Consider the following 20,976-nt stretch of genomic DNA (forward strand, 5'->3'; position numbering starts at 1 on the left):
TTGCGTATAAGGCCTACTTCCTCCATATCTGTTAATACCTTCCTCAGCTTCAGGTAATGAGCAGGCGGAACCCTTCTGTATGGTAGGCGGAAGGGTCTGTCATCAACCAGATGGATACGGTGAACATAACCCCTGGCTTCTCCGCAGTCCAGATTATGTCTTGAGAAGATGTCTTCATATTTTGTGATGGTATTCACAAGCTTCTCCTTTCACTGGTCAGTCACTTGGCATCCATCAATGTCGATGTCTCCTAATCCTAGATCAGACAGTCTTTGTTTCAGGTTGTGGCAGCCATTGTCATCCTGCTTCTGTTCCACTGGGGTTTTCCTCACCTCATGAAGGCCCTGAAAAATTGTTGCATCCTCAACAGCCAAGCATGTAGACACATCGGCCAGCTTCATGTTACGTCTTAGAGTGAGATGTTTATCTGAACAGTTTACTACCTTTAAAGTGACCAAGCCATCTCCCCACATGGGCGTAATAACTCTACCCACAAGTATGTTTCTGGGCATGACCTTTGACCTGGTAGGCTCGACTATTACAGTGCTGCCTGGAGACAATGCCACATTTTTAGGAAGTTTACCCCAAACTAAGGTTCAGTCTTGGGAAAAAGAGTCACAGCTTGAGTGAGCTTCACGGTCCTAATCTTGCCATCAACCTGCTGTCCCTTCCATCTTGTGACACTTGTCATCATCTGCAGAAACTGCTCACCCTCTGGTGAGTGAGTCTGGCCATCCATGTTGTTGACTAGCTTCCAGTATTCGTCAGTGCCCTTCATCTCATGCAATAGATGCTTAATGACGTTCGATCCCAGGATAAGATCATCACGCTGTCCAGGAACAACTAGGGTGGGCACTTTAACATCAATCCCATAGAAACACTTTGGTGAGGCCTTCTTCCCCCACAACCCACTAACACTAACTCTTTAGGAGGCTGATATTGCTGAGAAGGGCACCTGCTTCCAAAAGTCTCTGCTCAGTAGGTTCACTCAATGTACAGGCCATAGACCCAGTGTCAAGCATGCCCTTAAGCTGCACTTTCCCATGTACAGACACAGAGGTGTAAAACAAATCTGAAAAAGCCTCAACCTCTTGTGAACCTAACATAACAATTTTCTCTCCTTCTTTCGCATCAGAGCACAACATCTCATATGTTTTCTCAAGATCATCAGATTCTTTCTTGGGGGTAGACAGTTGAACAACCACATTTCCCCCCTTCACCTGTGGGCGTGTCAGTTTAATGGTTGCTGCTGTAGTGGGTTTCTCTGCTGCTGTGTTGGGCGTCTCTCACCGCCGGGATTGGCATAGCGTTCCCCCTGTTTTGGACAATTTGATTTCCAATGATCTGGGGAAAAGCACCAGAAGCACAGGTTCTCATGTCTACAGTGCATCACAGTGGAGTGATCTGTTGAGCCACAAACCCTGCATTCCCTACGCCTGAAGGGCTGGGCGGGGAAAGATGGCGCCCTGGCCTGTGTCTGTGAAACCATAACAGGTGGTATGCTCTTCTCTAAGGTACGTTCAAGGAGGTGAATGAGCCTCTCGATACTTGCACTCTGCCCATCTTGTTTGGCGCTTGATGTGAGAGAAGTGTCACTGCACGCACCAGCATTGGCCCCACCTTCAAATGGAGTTGTCTGGGGATGTACTGTTACTTGCTTTGAGGATACAGCGGTAGAATGACACATGGTGGCCTTTCTGCGGCGTTCATGTTCATACATTCTCTCCTGTACTTCACTTCGCAGTCCATTTCTCAGCAGACTTGTATTGGAATACTGCTGCCAGTTTGGGGTCGGGGCAGTATGTTACAAACATCATGACGACATCTGAGTTGTAACTGTCAATCTTCTTACCTTGTCTCTTAAGACCCTCGTCAGCAACATCTACGGCCTTGTTCAATCGAACCCAATACTCCATAACAGCCTCTCCGGGTACAGGTTTAGTATTGTAAAAATCAGCTAAAGGCATGCATGAGTAGGCCAATTCGCTGAAATTCTGTTTCAGAATGTCAAATACAATCTCTGGCTTCTCTTTAGGATTAACAGTTGTCTCATTGCGTAAATTTATCTTTACCATGTCTCTTGCTTTGCCAGATAATCGACTAATCATCTCATCCGATTGTTCCCCAACAGGACATCTCTTCCTCCTCAAGTATATTCTCATCAACTCCTCCCATTCATGAATGGAGCATTTGTCTGTACCATCTCCTCTATATGTAGGAGGTTCCTTTACATCTGATTGCATGATGAACTTCATTTTACTGAGGTCTACATATCCTGCTGACTCTGAGTGATGATCACTTATCTTTTCTGTACTTACTGGTGGCTCATGAGTGCTGGACCTGCCACTCTGTATTTCCTCCTAATGGAGCTCCCTATTTCCTGGGCTAGCTGAGTGACCAGCTCAGCTAAACCATCTACAGGGGCATTTTGATTAACACTAGATGAAGGGCTTTCATCAGTATTTTTAGTGGAGCAAAACATGGGGGAACCTACTGCACCTACACGCTTTACAGGTGTTTGATCAGGGTATGAGAAAAACCTCCCCTTCCCAGCAGTGAATTTGGGTTCATCATCACCATTAAAAGATGCCATGTCACTAAACCACTAATGTTATGTTAACATTTCTGTTGATGAACACACTTCTATATTAGTTAACCATAAACAGCACTCTCAATACATCGTTTTCAGAAAAGAAATAAACAGGAGAGAATATAGACTGCAGATTCGCTTTTTGCCACAAGGCGGCAGGAGTACCTTAATGATGTAAACAGAGTCTCTAGAGCAGCAGGGCAGCGGTGATTGAGCTGACGTCGATCAACGATGAATCCGGGTCTAGAATGCCCCATAACCGGCACTGTACTGCACGGCTGTATCTCTGCGTTGTGTGTGATTGATTGGGACTATAGACGTGGACTTCGGAGATCAGGCTGTTTTAATGAATCAGAATTCTCTCTGCATCCAAAAGAAAAGACAAAATATTTGTTGAGCACAAATATGTTCTGCCCATTGTCGCCTCTTTCTACAACATAGACGCACAATACAAAGGACTGGGATCAGTCGAGGAGCTAGCCATGTTCACACATACAATACCTTAGCTAGCTAGTAACCATGTTAATATCATCCTAAAAATTACAATTGCATCTTAACAATACCATCCACTCATGAGTAAACTCTAAATATACAACATTATTCATGAACAAAACACTGTGTGTATGACTTTGTGCTTGAAGGAATCTAACTTTTCTAAAGCGTGCCTACCTCTCAAAGTGCATAAAAATTATTTGAGCACGCAGGGCAAAACGTAAGTACACACTCTCCTATTCCCAGGATGCAGGCATGCATAATAACAAATCAACATGCTATATTAATATATGAACATTGTGAAATTCACAAAGTACTTTAACAACTGTTACACAGTCAGTTTCATTATGTTTTCATGTGCCATGATTCTGACATTTGACATATGATCCTCATAGGATTATGCTACATAGTTTCAGTGTTGCAGTAAATGTAATCTCAATTCAATACGATGTGCATATACATATAGCCAAATAAGATTTCCCTGAAGTTTCCTCTGGGGAAAAACAAAGTCATTCTATTAAACCCATGTTCACCTGACTGTAATCTGTGACGCAAGTGGCCTAATATGTTTGTGACGTTCCACGGAACCCTTATTGTTTAAAACTCGATTCTGATTGGCTTGCAGGACATTCAACGGTATGAATTATATAAATTAAAATGTGCTTTTACGTCAGTTTGACAGATTCACATTACCGAGCGTGTCTCAAACGGTCCTGCGGTTTTATCTGCCTAACGGTATCTTCACGCACGACTGGATAGGCCTTTTGGATACGCTTGTCCAAGGTAAGCATATGCGTCAAGCTATAGCCTACTTTTAATGTTTTAGTTCCGAACTCAAAATACTCAAGTCAAGTGATTAATCATAAAAATTAGTTGTTTTGAATGAGCATTCCAATGGCCAATGCTGTTTTTGGACTATGAGACCCTCGGCCAGTGGCGGCTCCTGAAAAAATTCTCAGGGGGGGCAATTTTTCTGATGATTTAGGTGACCTACACACATTTAAAAAAAGATATGTCCAGCAACAACATGAAGACAGGGGCAGCATATAAGTCAATGCCAGAAGTATTTATTGACTGATCTCAAAAGTGTTGGCTTACAAAAGCAAAATAAGTTATCACAGTTAAAATAATCAAGGGTGTTCTTTCACATTCCTCAACACTGCATAAACAATATGCATTTCCATAAACAAATGAAATATCAGCTGAAAATACAGCATCTTGGTATTTGTTCAGATTGCAGGATCAACAAGAGCTTTTACCACATTTTTTGCCTCATGGTTGAATTGGAAATATGTGCACCTGAGCATAATTCACAACAAGCAAGCAGGAGCTTTTGATAGAGGCTACTGAAAACATTGATGCAAGTTATTGGTAATAAGAAATTTTTATAGACTTCCATATTCTGCCCTCTTGTATAGATTTGTGAAAATGAACAGTGATAGACATTTTGCCTGAAAACAGAATTTGAAAATAATTTATAGAAAAGGTAAACACAGCTATCTGTATGGCTTTGTAAAAATGAACAACCATATTCTGGCCAATTGTATAGATTTGTAAATATGAACAACCATATTCTGGCCAATTGTATAGATTTGTAAAAATGAACATGAACAGATTATTTATTTTTTTACTTTTTTAAAAATGAAAAATAACTATTTTTAAACAACATCAACTGTGAACTGATTTGGGCGTGTGTGTGTTAAAGAGACAGACAGGGAGGGACAAAGAGAGAGAGAGGCTACATTACTTGTACTGAAACTGTTCTCTTCTCTCTTTCAATGCAGCAAAGTTGTCAATGACTTTCTCATTGAAATCAGGCATGCTGAGGACTAGTTCCCTCTCCATGGAAAGCATGGCCAGTGCATTCAGACGTTCCTGGCCCATTGAATTTCGCAGGAATGTCTTAACTCGTGTCAAAGTTGAGAAACATCTCTCAGCTTCAGCTGTTGTCATGGGAGTAGTTATGAGGATGTTCAACAGAGTCACAGTCTCAGAGAACGTCTCCTGGAGGTTGTAGCTCATGAGAACCTGGTACAGTGCCAGTGCACCACAGTTTGACTTTCTCGTCGTCGGCAAAAAGACCGTTCAGTCTCTCCAAAAGCACACTGGCGATTGAGACTGAGGTTGATTCCGAGATGGGAAGGAACTCAAAAAAGCGCTCCTGCACTTTGTGGTTGCTATCTATGTACCTCAGCACAAGCACCAGCTGTGTCTGTGTAGAAACGTCCGTGGTCTCGTCAGCTTGGATAGCTACGAAGTTCGCCGACTTCACCTCCTCCACAATATGTTCCCTCATGACCGCTAGCATACACTCCAGTAGCTCGTTTTGAATGGTCTTTGATGTGAACTTCTTTCAAAGAGACAATCGAGTTGCACTGAACGCTAGCCATCTTGATAGTAGTACGTGAATTGATTGACGCTGCTACCCGCTCTTTTCTTAGTTACGTTCATGGTTATGTTACGTATGACGAAAGCGCGTAAGTGCAAGCCCTCAGAAACCCATAGAGATTGTATTGAAAAAAAAAAAGATTTTACATGACAGGCTATGAGATACTTCTGGGGTGATTTTCAACCTGACTGAAATCGCCCCAAAAGGGGCGGGGCCATTTGAAGCACGACTTTAGCCTGATTGGACATTTAGTGGCAGATCAGACGTCTAGATTAGAACACTGATAACTACTGTTGCCGTGATATAATTGATTAGAAAAAAAATCCCTTCCTTTTCCCGTTTGGCAGTGCGTCGCCCATATCGCCCTAATGAACACACCGCCCCTGCCCTCGGCTATATACTATGATGAGACAATAACAAGCATAGATTATGCATTACGCATTGCACGAGTCAGTGTCCAGGAAGGAATATAAAGTTGCTATTTTTGCGAATAATCAGTTGACACTGACTCGTTCAATGGGTAATGCAAAATCTATGCATGTTATTTGCTCATCATAGTATATAGCCCAGGGTCTCATAGTCCAAAAACAGCATGGCCACTGGAACGCTCATTGATGGAATATTCCATATTACCATGGCAGTTATGCATTACAAATTCACAATATTACTTGTATTTCAATGATTCATAAAGGCCCAAGACATAAAGTAGCCTGCAATCATTCCATTGCTGACCCATCGGATGGTTATCACATAGAGGATTGGCTTAATCTAGAATCATGGATACCTTTCATGTGAGTACTCACACACCAGATTTTTTACATACCTCAGAAGGACCAACTGGGATTGCAATATCTGGAGGCACTGTCTCATGTACAATTGTTAATGTTATCTCTGAAATGTCTAACAAAATGTTGACTTGACCGTTTCATCAAGATCTGTGCATCACAAGTTGGAACTAGTGGTCAAAATTGGGACAATGTTGCCCAAAATAAATGTTTTCATGGAGGTAAGCACTACACTTCTGATGGGTTTAAAGATTGTATCGTATCACTTTATCTAGTAAAAAAAAGTAAACCCCAGCTGTTGTTATTCTTTTCCCAGGGAAGAACAATCCCCCAAATGCCATGAATGTTTCATTGCTGAACAACCATAGATATTTTTCCTCTAATTTGGCTCACGTTCCTCCAACAGTGAACAAGACCTGCCAACAGAGCTCACTGGAGCAGGGAGACATCCCGTCATCCCTTCGGCACCTGACAAAGTACACTTTTTTCTTCTAAATAACACTATAGTAACATCTTCTGCACAAAGGTACATTCCTAATAAGATTGGTGTTAAGTGAGAAAGAATCCTAAAGATGGTCCAATGGGCATTGTCTGAAGCCTCTCATCACCTCAGTATGTTGAACCACCTGATTTCCTATAGGATTCAGATCCTGCTGAACGATGTTAAGCAGTCGATTAACCACATGCAGGGGAAGCTGAACACCATGCAGGGGCAGTGTATTGAGTTGCAGACTGCCATATCTAAGGTAGTGCCAGATGAGTCTGAGATACAGAAGAATAAGTATATGATGGTATGGTGATAATGATTGAGATGGTGATTATAATAATGATGACTAGCGGTACCCCACCCTACGGGCGGTAAATCATTGGATCTGATTAATTCAGTTCAATGCAATTCAATCTTTGAGGACTGCAACCATAGAAATACAATTTATTTATGCTACTAATAAGCTATTGTCAACTTCCCATCTATGGTTATTTTGCTCACTGCTCACTGTGAATTGCTCACTGTTACCATTTGTGTGCAACTATTATTGATTTCTCTCAGAAAAATAATTTGGTTGCAAATGTAACTGGGGCCATGTAAATAATTGTTAGGCTACTCATTTTGAATCCATTGGTGGCAACGTGTGGGACCATAAAAGTCTGTGTGCGACTGGGCACAGTAAAATAATGTGGTTGCTGACCTGCCCTACATCATAGAAGGCCCCTCACCATATGTCGCGTTCAAGTGCAAGTCGGAACTAGGAAACTCTGACATTTCTGATCCCAATTTTCCCACGTGTGAAGTATCAGAATCAACCAATAGGAAACTCTACGCAAATAACTTATATTCATTTTAACTCTGAGGTTCCAAGTTTCCGATAGTACGTGAATGTGTCAATAATTGCCATGGTAATTTTAAATGTTCAGTCAGTGAGCATTATGGGTAATTGTCCTACATACTTACATCAAATGCTTTATGACAGCATCATCTCCTGTAGTTAAGAGTGCCATTCCAAACACATATTTTTTTAAATAAACAAAAATACAAAACACAGCGGAATATGCCTAAAATGAAGAACATCCACTCAAAATTGTAGAAGGAGATCCCCCGCAGCAAAGAGGCTTACGGTATTATAATATATTGTAGATAACATTAATGTAATTTGTGTATTTACAGTATCAGTACACGTACAAATGAATGTACATGTTTGGGATTGATCTACAATGAGTGTACAAAACATTAAGAACAGCTTCATAATATTGAGTTGGGTGGTGGACCAATCTTGATACACACGGAAAACTGTTCAGCGTGAAAAACCCAGCAGCGTTGCAGTTCTTGACACAAACCGGTGCGCCTGGCACCTACTACCATACCCCATTCAAAGGTTCTTAAAAATGTTGTCTTGCCCATTCACCGTCTGAATGGCACACATACACAATCCATGTCTCAATTGTCTCAAGGCTTAAAAATTATTCTTTAACCTCAATCCATCTACACTGAGAAGTGGATTTAACAAGTGACATCAATAATAGATTATAGCTTTCACCTGGTCAGTCTATGTCATGGAAAGAGCAGGTGTTCTTAATGTTTTCCACACTCAGTGTATGTGACAATGATGTTATAGATTGCAAGTGGTTGATATTTTAGGGAATTACTATGTGTTCTATATTATACCTGCAGATCATCCCAGCAGCCGACGTTGCTGTACAGAGTGGGGGGGGGGAAACATCCAACATCGCGCTGTACAGAGTGGGGGGGGGGGAAACATCCAACATCGCTGGGCAGGGGGAGGGGATCCTCCCAAAAGCCAACTTTGCTGCGCAGAGGGAGGAGATCCTCCGAGCATCAGGCCTCATCCCTGCACAGAGGGATGGGATCCTCCAATCAACCAGTGTCCCTGCACAGAGGGAAGGGATTCTCCCAGCAGTCATCATCACTGCACAGAGGGAGTTGATCCTCCTGATGGCCAGTGTCACTGCGCAAAGGAAGGGAATCTTCCCAACAGCCAGCGTCCCTGCTCACAGGGAGTGGATCTTCCCAAAGGCCAGTGTTCCTGCACAGAGGGAGGGGATCCTCCCCACAGCCAGTGTCCCTGTGGAGAATGGAAACAATCATCCACAACCACCTCCCATCATCCCCATGTTGGCACCACTGTGGAAATGGGATGGTGGAGTGTGTACTCCACCTGTGGATTTCTATTCCAAGAGAAGAGGTCATTTAAGCCTTATCTAATAAGTAAAGACATTGCCATTGTGATAGCGTGGGAATAAGTTGTGACAGACCAAATGTGTATGTATGGCTCATGTGAGTGTATGGCTGTAATACTTTCATGCATTTTCTACATAAAACAGGTTTAGCTCTATTTTCTATTTACATTTTTCGTCATTTAGCAGACACTCTTATCCAGAGCGATTTACAGTAGTGAGTGCATACATTTTCGTAATCCAGTCAATCTCTCCAGGATATCGCAGGGATTTTTCTGATATTACCTTCCAGTAATCCCTGTGACTGCTTGGAGGTTAAGATTGGGTTGTAACAGAGTATCAGAGCAAGACGTTCCTACCTGTCAGCTAGTGATTGTTCTGTATGGTGACATGAGCAGAGTCGCCTGACTTCTCCCACTTATTACAGATGTCCGGCTTAGATATGTTGAGCATCCTGCTATGATGTCCATCACCAAGCCAGAACACTCCGAGGCCAACCCTCAGTGCCAGACTGGCAGCCGGCCGGTGGCTGAGCCCGAGACCCCTGCTGTTCACAAGAACAGTGGAAGCTGGCTCAGCTGGGTCTTTGGGAGTGGACAAGTTAATAAGAAGGAGGTTCATCTACCTGAGGACAAAGACAGATCTGTAAGGAACCTGCTATTTACAGTATATTCTATGTAGAGACAATTGGGTGGATTATTCATTTTTCATTTTTGGCTTGCTTCACATTGCTAATATCTTCTTCCTCAGATTGTCTGGGATCCAACTCTGCACAGATGGGTTGACAAAACTGAGCCCAAGGCTGAGGTATACACTTAAATTACATTCAATAAAAAGCAGTGAAAGACCATTGTATTTCAACTGTGCTAATGTTACTAACAATTTAGAAAATGTGTTGATGTGTTTTACAGAACAAGCTTGTACCACCAACTCCACCGATGGGGATGTATGGATTTCAGGGGAACCCTGGCAGTGTCCCCAAAGGAGTGAATCCTTACTCCATGAAAGCAGGTGAATATTGTTTTAGACTACATGTGGTTTAACTCCAAGAATCTGTCAGCCAATCCTAGCTTTCCCTGGTGATCTCCTGCTAACACCTTTCCCACTACCAGCAGGTCTATGGGGCAGCAGATACCCTACAATGCATTACACTGATGGGACCAACTCAAAGCCTCCAAGCCAGGGGCCTGGACCACTTCCTCGACAGCTCTCTGGCCTGCTCCCTCCCTCACACTTTGACCTTATGGCACCAATGATTGTGCCACCTGACACTCTACCCTACTGATGTATGAATCTGGAAAATCCTTCCAAAATGTATCCATTCATCATTAACTGAGCTTTTACTTTAACATAGCAAAAGGCTGAAGTAGCACGGATGTTAACTATTTTTCTTTTTGTCCAACAGGCCAACAGGCAAATTCACCATACATTTTTCAGCATAAAAAAACGTCAGCATTGAACATTTATTAAAAGATCATCTTTTAATTATATCTCTCCTTCGGGTCGTCATGTTCAATTTAATTTGATGTGTTCTATCATAATTTACCATGCTCATTGCTTGTGCATTGCTTTACGTTACATACTGTACAGACAAGTATATTTGACACACAACAAACCCATCTAATGACACTGGTTTTATTGTCTCATTGGTTGATTCAGGAAATGTAACTCATCTGCTTGACTGGAAACAATATTATTCTTTCATTCAGAGGGCACATGGTTGGTGATTGTAGACACAGGTTAACTCAGTTGATTTTAATTGCTGAAAGGCCAAGGCGAGTGAGCACAATTGAGAGATGGTCCGTGCAATCCAGGTTCCTTGGGACGTCCTTACCCCATTGAAGTTGAAATGTAAAATGGTTAGGGTTAGGTAAGGGTTATGGTTAAGGTTAGTGTAAGGGTAAGGGTTAAGGTTAGGGTTTAGAGTAAGGGACGTCCCAAGGATTCCGAATAGCACTGAGCATTGAAAGATGACTGTGAGAATTTGAATCTCCAGTCTGTCACAGCACAAGCATTGGTGTATATGGCCATTTGTTTTTATTCATTTTTCAATTTTATAACACACAGCAGGTCAATACAAACACTGCAGTAAATTAATGTGAGATGAATAAATTACAGTGAGTCTGATTCCCAGAAAATGCATCCAAAGAGATTTTAGAGAACATTAAAGGCCCAATGCAGCCATTCTTATCTCAATATCAAATCATTTCTGGGTAACAATTAAGTATCTTACTGTAATAGTTTACAATTAAAATGGTCAAAAAGAAACAAATCGTTTTTTAGTAAAATAAACTTTCTCAGGCAAAAATTTTGCTAGGACTATCTGGGAGTGGTCTGAGTTGGGAGGGGGGGAATATTTAATCTGAAAACTAGCTGTTATTGGCAGAGGTTTGGAACGCTCTTTGTTATTGGTCTATATAAACCTATATCACCTGGTGATGTCACCAGGCAAGCCAAAACTCCAACCATGCAAAACCTGCTGATTAGAAGGTCCTGTGTAGATTGTGTTTTCAACCAGCAACTATCAGGAAATAACTTTTACAGTGTTAGTTTCATTAGCTGTTGTACAATATGATACAAAACACAGGAAAAACTGCATTTATTGTTGTGAAATTGCTAGATATTATTTGTTAGATATTACTGCACTGTTGGGAGCTAGAAACACAAGCTTTTCACTACACCCGCAATAATATCTGTTAAACGTGTATGTGATTGACTGCACTGGGCCTTTAACATTGTGAGCTCACTGTTGCATGTATTCTCATAAGAATATTCTCTGTTGAAAAGCTGAAGGTCATCTTTCAATTATTATATATATATTTTTTTTATTACGTCATTACAAAAACCTTGTATGTAACAGCTATCAGATCCTGTCTCAACATAGTATAAATATAAGACTCTAACCATAATCATCCATACACCAAAATAATGACTGACACTGACCACATTTAAATGTGCACAGTATTCCGAATAGTTGCTCATATCCAGCTTAAGGTCTTATTCGGGATAAGCTGTTTTTATGCACCTTTGATATCCCACTCATGAGTATGCCTGCTCCATCAATTAACAGAATATTCCTCATTTAAACTCATATAGGTTAAATGGAATAGTAACTGAAATACGGACACTGACTGTAGGCCTATAACCTCCCAGTGGTGTAAAGTACTTAAATAGTACTTTAAAGTATTTTTACTTAAGTCGTTTTTGGTGGTATCTGTACTTTTCTTTAATATTGCAATTTTTTTTACAACTTTTACTTCACTACATTCCTTATGAAAATAATGTACGTTTTACTACATACATTTTCCCTGACATGCAAAAGTACTCGTTACATTTTGAATGCTTAGCAGGACAGGAAAAGTGTCCAATTCATTTACATTTCAGTCATTTGTATCTAGAGCGATTTACAGTAGTGAGTGCATTCATTTTCATACTTTGCTCGAGCTAGTCCCACGTGGGAATCGAATCCACAATCCTGACATTGCACGTGCCATGCTCTACCAACTGAGCTACACCGGAACATGCCTCTATCAAGAGAACAGGTGTTCATCCCTACTGCCTCTGATCTGGTGGACTCATTAAACACACATGCTTTGTTTGTAAATGATGTCTGAATGTTGAAGTGTGCCACAGGCTATCTGTAAATTTAAAAAACAAGAAAATTGTTCTGTCTGGTTTGCGTAATATAAGGAATTTGAAGTGATTTATACTTTTACTTTTAATACTTAAGTATTGTTGAGCAATTACATTTACTTTTGATACTTAAGTATATTTAAAACCAAATACTTTTACTTTTACTCAAGTAGTATTTTACTGGGTGACTTTCAATGTTACTTGAGTCATTATGACAATTAAACTGAACCTCTCACGTAGCATAATATCAACTCATGCAGAATTATGAATTTCTTGCATTGAAATTATACAACAAATGTTAATTTTGTCTCGGGAACAGGAGTGGAGAAATATGATTTCTTTCTTTCAGCATCTCTTGAATAAATGTGAATGTGCGTGTAATGTGTTATCTTTGAAACTGTTATGCAAGCAGACAGTATTTCAACAACATAAAATATGCACCCAAGATGAACTGAAGTCTTGTTTCAGTCGTTTTCTCAGCTTTTCATTCCTTAAAACCGGTAAAACTGATGACATTTGGACATTTTGCACAGCACCAAGCTTTCCACTGTTTTGGAGTTATTGTGTTTTCTCCCCGGTCCCTAAACAAAACAGACAACTTTACCGGTGTTAACTAGATTACTAATGTATTAATTTGAGCACTACTTTATTTAGTCTTCTGGGGCAACAAGTTATGACAGAAGAGCAGCTGCATGTATCAAACTATAGTTGACAAACAAACAGCCTACCCAATGTCGTAAATTATAATATTATAAGCAGAAACTAAATTAGGGGTGAAAGTAGCTAATAGTAAATTATAGTAAATTAATTATAGTAGGCTACATTATTATGGAATTATTATGGTGTATCGACCTGCGCAGGTAGCCTACTTTTTGAAGTGATTTGTTTGACAATCAGATGAAAATATCATGACACAACACCCATGATTTTTCTAAATTGACCCTGCGCCGACCGCAAAACCAAAAGTAAAGGGGATAAGATGTTTACTTGTCACAGTATCCTGAGGATGGCTCACCCCTCACAGTTCTGGGGGATTTCAACCTCCCTACGTCTACATTTGACTCATTTCTCTCTGCCTCCTTCTTTCCACTCCTCTCCTCTTTTGACCTCACCCGCTCACTGTCCCCCCCTACTCACAAGGCAGGCAATACGCTTGACCTCATCTTTACTAGATGCTGTTGTTCTACTAATCTCACTGCAACTCCCCTCCAAGTCTCCGACCACTACTTTGTATCCTTTTCTCTCTCCCTCTCCTCCAGCACTACTCACTCTGCCCCTACACAGATGGTAATGCGCCGTCGCAACCTTCTCTCTCTCTCTCCCGCTACTCTCTCCTCTTCCATCCTATCATCTCTTCCCTCTGCTCAATCCTTCTCCCTCCAATCTCCTGATTCTGCCTCCTCAACCCTCCTCTCCTCCCTATCTGCATCCTTTGACTCTCTATGTCCCCTATCCTCCCGGCCGGCTCGGTCCACCCCTCCAGCTCCGTGGCTTGATGACTCATTGCGAGCTCCCAGAACAGAGCTCCGGGCAGCTGAGAGGAAATGGAAGAAAACTAGACTCCCTGCGGACCTGGCATCTTTTCACTCCCTCCTCTCTACATTTTCTTCATCTGTTTCTGCTGCTAAGGCCACTTTCTACCACTCTAAATTCCAAGCATCTGCCTCTAACCCTAGGAAGCTCTTTGCCACATTCTCCTCCCTGCTGAATCCCCCCCCCCCCCCCATCCTCCCTCTCTGTGGATGACTTCATCAACCATTTTGAAAAGAAGGTTGACGACATCCGATCCTCGTTTGTTAAGTCAAATGACACTGCTGGTCCTGCTCACACTGCCCTACCCTATGCTTTGACTTCTTTCTCCCCTCTCTCTCCAGATAAAATCTTGCGACTTGTGACGGCAGGCCGCCCAACAACCTGCCCGCTTGACCCTATCCCCTCCTCTCTTCTCCAGACCATCTCCGGTGACCTTCTCCCTTACCTCACCTCGCTGATCAACTCATCCTTGACCGCTGGCTATGTCCCTTCCGTCTTCAAGATGTCACGAACGTCAGGGTAAGGAGTAGACCAAGGCGCAGCGTTGCAGGCAAACATACTCATTTATTAGTGAAACGCGATCAAAACAACAAAAGACGGTAACGTGACAGTAAACGGTCAAACACAACCAACACGAAACAAGAACCCACAAAACACAAAGGAAAACCGACAGTTTAAATATGGCTCCCAATCAGAGACAACGAGCCAACAGCTGACACTCGTTACCTCTGATTGGGAGTCACTCAGGTACACATAGAAAAAGAACAACTAGACTACCCAACATAGAAAACGAAAACACACCGAAACAAACACACCCTGGCACAACAACTCGAGTCCATAGCCAGAGTGTGACAGTACCCCCCCCTAAAGGCACGGACTGCGACCGCGCCTAACTACGAGCAAACAGGGGAGGGTTGGGTGGGCATTCCTCCTCGGCGGCGGCTCCGGCTCCGGGCTTGATCCCCACTTCCTCTCCAACCCCCCAAAGTACTCCTGGTCCTGTCTAGCCCCGCTGGCCGGAGCCTGACTGACGACACGCGCCCCTGGCTTGGTGCGTGGAACAGGAACGGACCGGACCGGGCTGACGATACACACCCCTGGCTTGGTGCGTGGAGCAGGAATGGACCGAAATGGGCTGGCGACGCGCACCACCGACTTGGTGCGGAGAGCAGGCACGAGCCGGACAGGGCTGACGAGACGCACCACAGACTTGGTGCGGGGAGCAGGAACAGGCCGGACCGGGCTGGCGACGCGCACCACAGGTTTGGTGCAGGGATAAGGAACAAGCCGGGCCGGGCTGGCGACGCGCACCACAGACTCGATGCGGGAAGCAGGAACAGGCCGGGCCGGGCTGACGACGCGCACCATCTGCCTGGTGCGGGGAGCAGGAACAGGCCGGGCCGGGCTGACGACGCGCACCATCTGCCTGGTGCGGGGAGCAGGAACAGGCCGGGCCGGGCTGCCGACGCGCACCATCTGCCTGGTGCGGGGAGCAGGAACAGGCCGAACCGGGCTGGCGACGCGCACCATAGACTCGATGCGGAGAGCAGGAACAGGCCGGGCTGACGACGCGCACCACTGACTTGGTGGGAATGGCAGGAACAGGCCGGGCTGGGCTGACGACGCGCACCACTGACTTGGTGGGAATGGCAGGAACAGGCCGGGCTGGGCTGACGACGCGCACCACTGACTTGGTGGGAATGGCAGGAACAGGCCGGGCTGGGCTGACGACGCGCACCACTGACTTGGTGGGAATGGCAGAAACAGGCCGGGCTGGGCTGACGACGCGCACCACTGACTTGGTGGGAATGGCAGGAACAGGCCGGACCGTACTGGGGACACACACCACTGGCTCCACGCAGGGATCAGGAACGGGCCGGACCGGACTGGTAACACACCCCAGTACTTCTCGCCGTGCCTCCACACTTTCCCTCTCCTCTGTGCCCAGTGGCCCCCATAACCTGGCGGCCTTCTCTGCCAGCGCTTTGCACCACTCCACCCCGTACACCTGCTGCCCCGACGTCGTGAGCCCCCCCCTAAAAATTTCCTGGGGGACTCTCCCCGCGGCCAAGGCCTCTCTCCCTCTTGCCATACTCTCAATCATCTCCTGCCACGTCCATCCTCTCTCCTCGTCACGCTGCTTGATCTGGTTAAGGTGGGTTCTTCTGTCACGAACGTCAGGGTAAGGAGTAGACCAAGGCGCAGCGTTGCAGGCAAACATACTCATTTATTAGTGAAACGCGATCAAAACAACAAAAGACGGTAACGTGACAGTAAACGGTCAAACACAACCAACACGAAACAAGAACCCACAAAACACAAAGGAAAACCGACAGTTTAAATATGGCTCCCAATCAGAGACAACGAGCCAACAGCTGACACTCGTTACCTCTGATTGGGAGTCACTCAGGTACACATAGAAAAAGAACAACTAGACTACCCAACATAGAAAACGAAAACACACCGAAATAAACACACCCTGGCACAACAACTCGAGTCCATAGCCAGAGTGTGACACAAGAGAACGAGAGTTGCACCACTTCTCAAAAAACCAACACTCGATCCCTCTGATGTCAACAACTACAGACCAGTATCCCTTCTCTCTTTTCTCTCCAAAACTATTGAGTGTGCCGTCTTTAGCCAACTCTCTTGCTATCTCTCTCAGAATGACCTTCTTGATCCAAACCAGTCAGGTTTCAAGACTGGTCATTCAACTGAGACTGCTCTTCTCTGTGTCACGGAGGCTCTCCGCACTGCTAAAGCTAACTCTCTCTCCTCTGCTCTTGTCCTTCTAGACCTGTCTGCTGCCTTTGATACTGTGAACCATCAGATCCTCCTCTCCACCCTCTCCGAGCTGGGCATCTCCGGCGCGGCTCACTCTTGGATTGTGTCCTACCTGACCGGTCGCTCCTACCAAGTGGCGTGGCGAGAAGCTGTCTCCGCACCACGTGCTCTCACCACTGGTGTCCCCCAGGGCTCAGTTCTAGGCCCTCTCCTATTCTCGCTATACACCAAGTCACTTGGCTCTGTCATATCCTCACGTGGCCTCTCCTATCATTGCTACGCTGACGACACACAACTAATCTTCTCCTTTCCCCCTTCTGATAACCAGGTGGCGAATCGCATCTCTGCATGTCTGGCAGACATATCAGTATGGATGAAGGATCACCACCTCAAGCTGAACCTTGGCAAGACGGAGCTGCTCTTCCTGCGTTCATCCACCTCTGGCCTGCTGGCTCCCCTACCTCTGCGGAAGCATAGTTCCCGCTCAGCCCAGTCAAAACTGTTCGCTGCTCTGGCACCCCAATGGTGGAACAAGCTCCCTCACGACGCCAGGACAGCGGAGTCACTCACCACCTTCCGGAGACATTTGAAACCCCACCTCTTTAAGGAATACCTGGGATAGGATAAAGTAATCCTTCTATCCCCCCCCTTACCCCAAACCACCCCACCCCCCCAAATTTTTTTTTTAAATGCTGTATGAAAAATGTATGCACTCACTAACTGTAAGTCGCTCTGGATAAGAGCGTCTGCTAAATGACTAAAATGTAATGCTACCAAATACTAATTGAGTGTATGTAAACTTCTGACCCACTGGGAATGTGATGAAAGAAATAAAAGCTGAAATAAATCACTCTACTATTATTCACATTTATTTCACATTCATAAAATAAAGTGGTGATCCTAACTGACCTGAGACAGGGAATATTCACTAGGATTAAATGTCAGGAATTGTGAAAACTGAGTTTAAAAGTAGTTGGCTAAGGTGTATGTAAACTTCCGACTTCAACTGTATGTTCGAAAAATCCAATGTATGCACCACACAGAATGCACTACAACTGCCTCTTTTGCCTCGATCACACCAACAGTGCCTTGCATTTTGGTACACCAGAAGTACATTATTTTCTAATGGAACGCTGTGTTTGCCTTGCAGCATTGTGTTGCAGAGGCAGTTGCAGTGCATTCTGTGTTAGATTTATCAAACTGTATGCATCAAACCGTATGTGTAGACGGCTAGACAGAAATGGTAGCAGAAGGTGAATGTTGAACTTTTGTTGCACACATATCCAGATGATGCTGCGTCATGTGTGCGCCAAAAACACTATCAGTGTGATCGAGGCATGAAACGCAATGCTGCAAGGCAAAAGCAGCGTTCCATTGGAAATGAATGTACTTCTGGTGTAACCAAAATTGAACGACACGGTCGGTGTGATCGAGGCGTTCCCTAAAACGGAGGCGTGACAACAACGTGATTTTGGAGGTATGGCAACGCGAGACTACCAAAGCACAGACATCACGTTAGTTGCAGCAAACTGAAGCGCATCTAAAGTAAAAGTGTTGTTCAGGTCAATTGTCTGTTTGGTGGAAAATGTGGGGAAAAACTTGTGAAATAACTTGCACACTACACTAGCTAAGTCACTGATGACACTTGCTATATGTCTTACATTGACGTTATGATTATGAGACGGGTGAATCAAAACCTTGCATGAGGTTGCATTATACTAACATTAGCCGCCTAACTAATGTTGGCTACCTAACTAAAATAGTTATTTACAGTAGCTAACGTTAAGGTACAAGCCGATTTAGCTAAATGTACTGCTCAGTTGTGCTTGTGAGCTAATCTGCCCATTCTACCAACTGGCAGCGTAGTTAGAATAAAATGCGGTGATGTCTTCTCCGTTGCGACTCTTCTTCGGCCCTGTCATAATAATCCGATTTTCTTCCAATCCCTTTTGTTTTTGAAGACAAATGTCTAAAACCCAGAAATATTTTAGTGTGTAGGCCTGTGTCTTTTAAAAACACTAAAGTCTTCTGAACTAGTCTAGCTAGCTAGATAATTGTCTTCTTGCTAGAGTTCAACGCGGGCGCCATTACCATGTATAGCTAGCTACTGTGCAGAATTGTGAAACTAGCTACATTAAGGTCACGTGATCATACAGATGCTTTTCAAAATAAAGGTCCCTGAAAAATGTTACTTGGCTGTTAACAGGACGTTTTTCTGATTTTAAACCACCAAAAAATTGTATTTTAAATTACTTCAACATATAATAGAAACAATATATTATAGAAATCAAATAATTAATTAATTTTTTTATTTTACCTTTATTTAACTAGGCAAGTCAGTTAAGAACAAATTCTTATTTACAATGACAGCCTACACCAGCCAAACCCGGACGACGCTGGGCCAATTGTGCGCCGCCCTATGGGACTCCCAATCACGGCCGGTTGTGATACAGCCTGGAATCAAACCAGGGGGTCTGTAGTGACGCCTCAAGCACTGAGATGCAGTGCCTTAGACCACTGCGCCACGATAGGATAGAATAGAGTATATTGTTATTCAATTATATTCTCCACTGAACAATAATATAAACGCAATATGTAAAGTGTTGGTCCCATGTTTCATGAGCTGAAATAAAATATCTCAGAAATGTTCCATACAAACAAAAAGCTTATTTCTCTCAAATGATGTGCACAAATTTGTTTACATTCCTGTTAGTGAGCATTTCTCCTTTCCCAAGATAATCCATTCACCTGACAGGTGTGGCATATCAAGAAGCTGATTAAACAGCATGATCATTACACAGGTGCACCTTGTGCTGGGGACAATAAAAGGCCACTCTAAAATGTGCAGTTTTGTCACACAAAACAATGCCACAGATGTCTCAAGTTTTTAGTGAGCGTGCAATTGGCATGCTGACTGCAGGAATGTTAACCAGAGCTGTTGCCAGATATTAAATGTTCATTTCTCTACCATAAGCCGACTCCAATGACGTTTTAGAGAATTTGGCAATACGTCCAACCGGCCTCACAACCGCAGACCATATGTATGGCATCGTGTGGGCGAGCGGTTTGCTGATGTCAACAGAGTGCCCCATGGTAGCGGTGGGGTTATGGTATGGGCAGGCATAAGCTACAGACAACGAACACAATTGCATTTTATCGATGGCAATTTGAATGCACAGTGATTCCGTGACAAGATCCTGAAGTCCATTGTCTTGCCATTCATCCGACACCATCACCTCATATTTCAGCATGATAATGCACAGCCCATGATGCAATTCTGAAAATGTCCCAGTTCTTCCATGGCCTGCATTCTCACCAGAAATGTCACCCATTGAGCATGTTTGGGATGCTCTGGATCAACATCTACGACAGCATGTTCCAGGTCCCGCCAATATCCAGCAGCTTCGCACAGCCATTGAAGAAGAGTGGGACATCATTCCACAGGCCACAATCAACAACCTGATCAACTCTATGCAAAGGAGATGTGTCGTGCTGCATGAGGCAAATGGTGGTCACACCAGATACTGACTGGTTTTCTGATCCACTTATTTTTTTAAAGGTATCTTTGACAAACAAATGCATATCTGTATTCCCAGTCATGTGAAATCCATAGATTAGGGCCTAGTGAATTTATTTCCAGTGGTGGAAAAAAAAAGTAGCCAATGCTCATACTTGAGTAAAAGTAAAGATACCTTAATAGAAAATGACTCAAGTAAAAGTGAAAGTCACCCAGCAAAATACTACTTGAGTAAAAGTCAAAAAGTATTTGGTTTTAAATATACTTAAGTATTGTAAGTAAATGTAATTGCTCAAATATACTTAAGTATCAAAAGTAAATGTACAAATCATTTCAAATCCCTTATATTAAGCAAACCAGACGGCACAATTTTTTATTTTATTTTTATTGAAAGCCAGGGGCACACTCCAACACTCAGACATCATTTACAAATGAAGCATGTGTGTTTAGTGAGTCCGCCCGATCAAAGGCAGTAGGGGCGACCAGGGATGTTCTCTTGATAATTGTGTGAATTTGACCCTTTTCCTGTCCTGCTAAGCATTCAAAATGTAAAGAGTACTTT

At 43.5% G+C, this 20,976-nt stretch overlaps 1 protein-coding gene and 1 long non-coding RNA gene across 3 annotated transcripts; both read left to right on the forward strand.

Moving 5' to 3' along the window:
• The first annotated feature begins 3,781 nt into the window (after positions 1 to 3,781).
• Positions 3,782 to 8,460, forward strand: LOC121544406. Of its 2 annotated transcripts, XR_005996099.2 has the most exons (5): positions 3,782 to 3,865; positions 6,163 to 6,477; positions 6,663 to 6,732; positions 6,897 to 7,002; positions 8,424 to 8,460. It is a non-coding gene; the product is annotated as an uncharacterized LOC121544406 (long non-coding RNA). The 2 variants fall into 2 exon arrangements; XR_006657595.1 differs by having other exon boundaries at positions 6,663 to 7,002.
• Positions 8,461 to 8,515: 55 nt separating this feature from the next.
• Positions 8,516 to 10,372, forward strand: LOC121544407 (protein transport protein Sec16A-like). Its single transcript, XM_045209012.1, has 6 exons — positions 8,516 to 8,955; positions 9,375 to 9,592; positions 9,698 to 9,754; positions 9,859 to 9,958; positions 10,060 to 10,233; positions 10,353 to 10,372. The coding sequence occupies exons 1-5, from the start codon at positions 8,706 to 8,708 to the stop codon at positions 10,230 to 10,232; spliced, it is 798 nt and encodes a 265-aa protein (XP_045064947.1). The 5' UTR covers positions 8,516 to 8,705; the 3' UTR covers position 10,233; positions 10,353 to 10,372.
• The last annotated feature ends 10,604 nt before the right edge of the window (positions 10,373 to 20,976 follow it).

The sequence above is a fragment of the Coregonus clupeaformis genome, chromosome 29 (assembly GCF_020615455.1).
Source record: "Coregonus clupeaformis isolate EN_2021a chromosome 29, ASM2061545v1, whole genome shotgun sequence".
NCBI lineage: Eukaryota > Metazoa > Chordata > Actinopteri > Salmoniformes > Salmonidae > Coregonus > Coregonus clupeaformis.

Excerpts from the sequence above, each read along its gene's own strand:
- LOC121544407 (XM_045209012.1), top strand. The coding sequence starts at position 8,706 with ATGGCCAGTGTCACTGCGCAAAGGAAGGGAATCTTCCCAACAGCCAGC. Across the intron at positions 9,593-9,697 it reads CTGAGGACAAAGACAGATCT|ATTGTCTGGGATCCAACTCT; the intron begins GTAAGGAACCTG and ends CTTCTTCCTCAG. Across the intron at positions 9,755-9,858 it reads AAACTGAGCCCAAGGCTGAG|AACAAGCTTGTACCACCAAC; the intron begins GTATACACTTAA and ends TGTGTTTTACAG.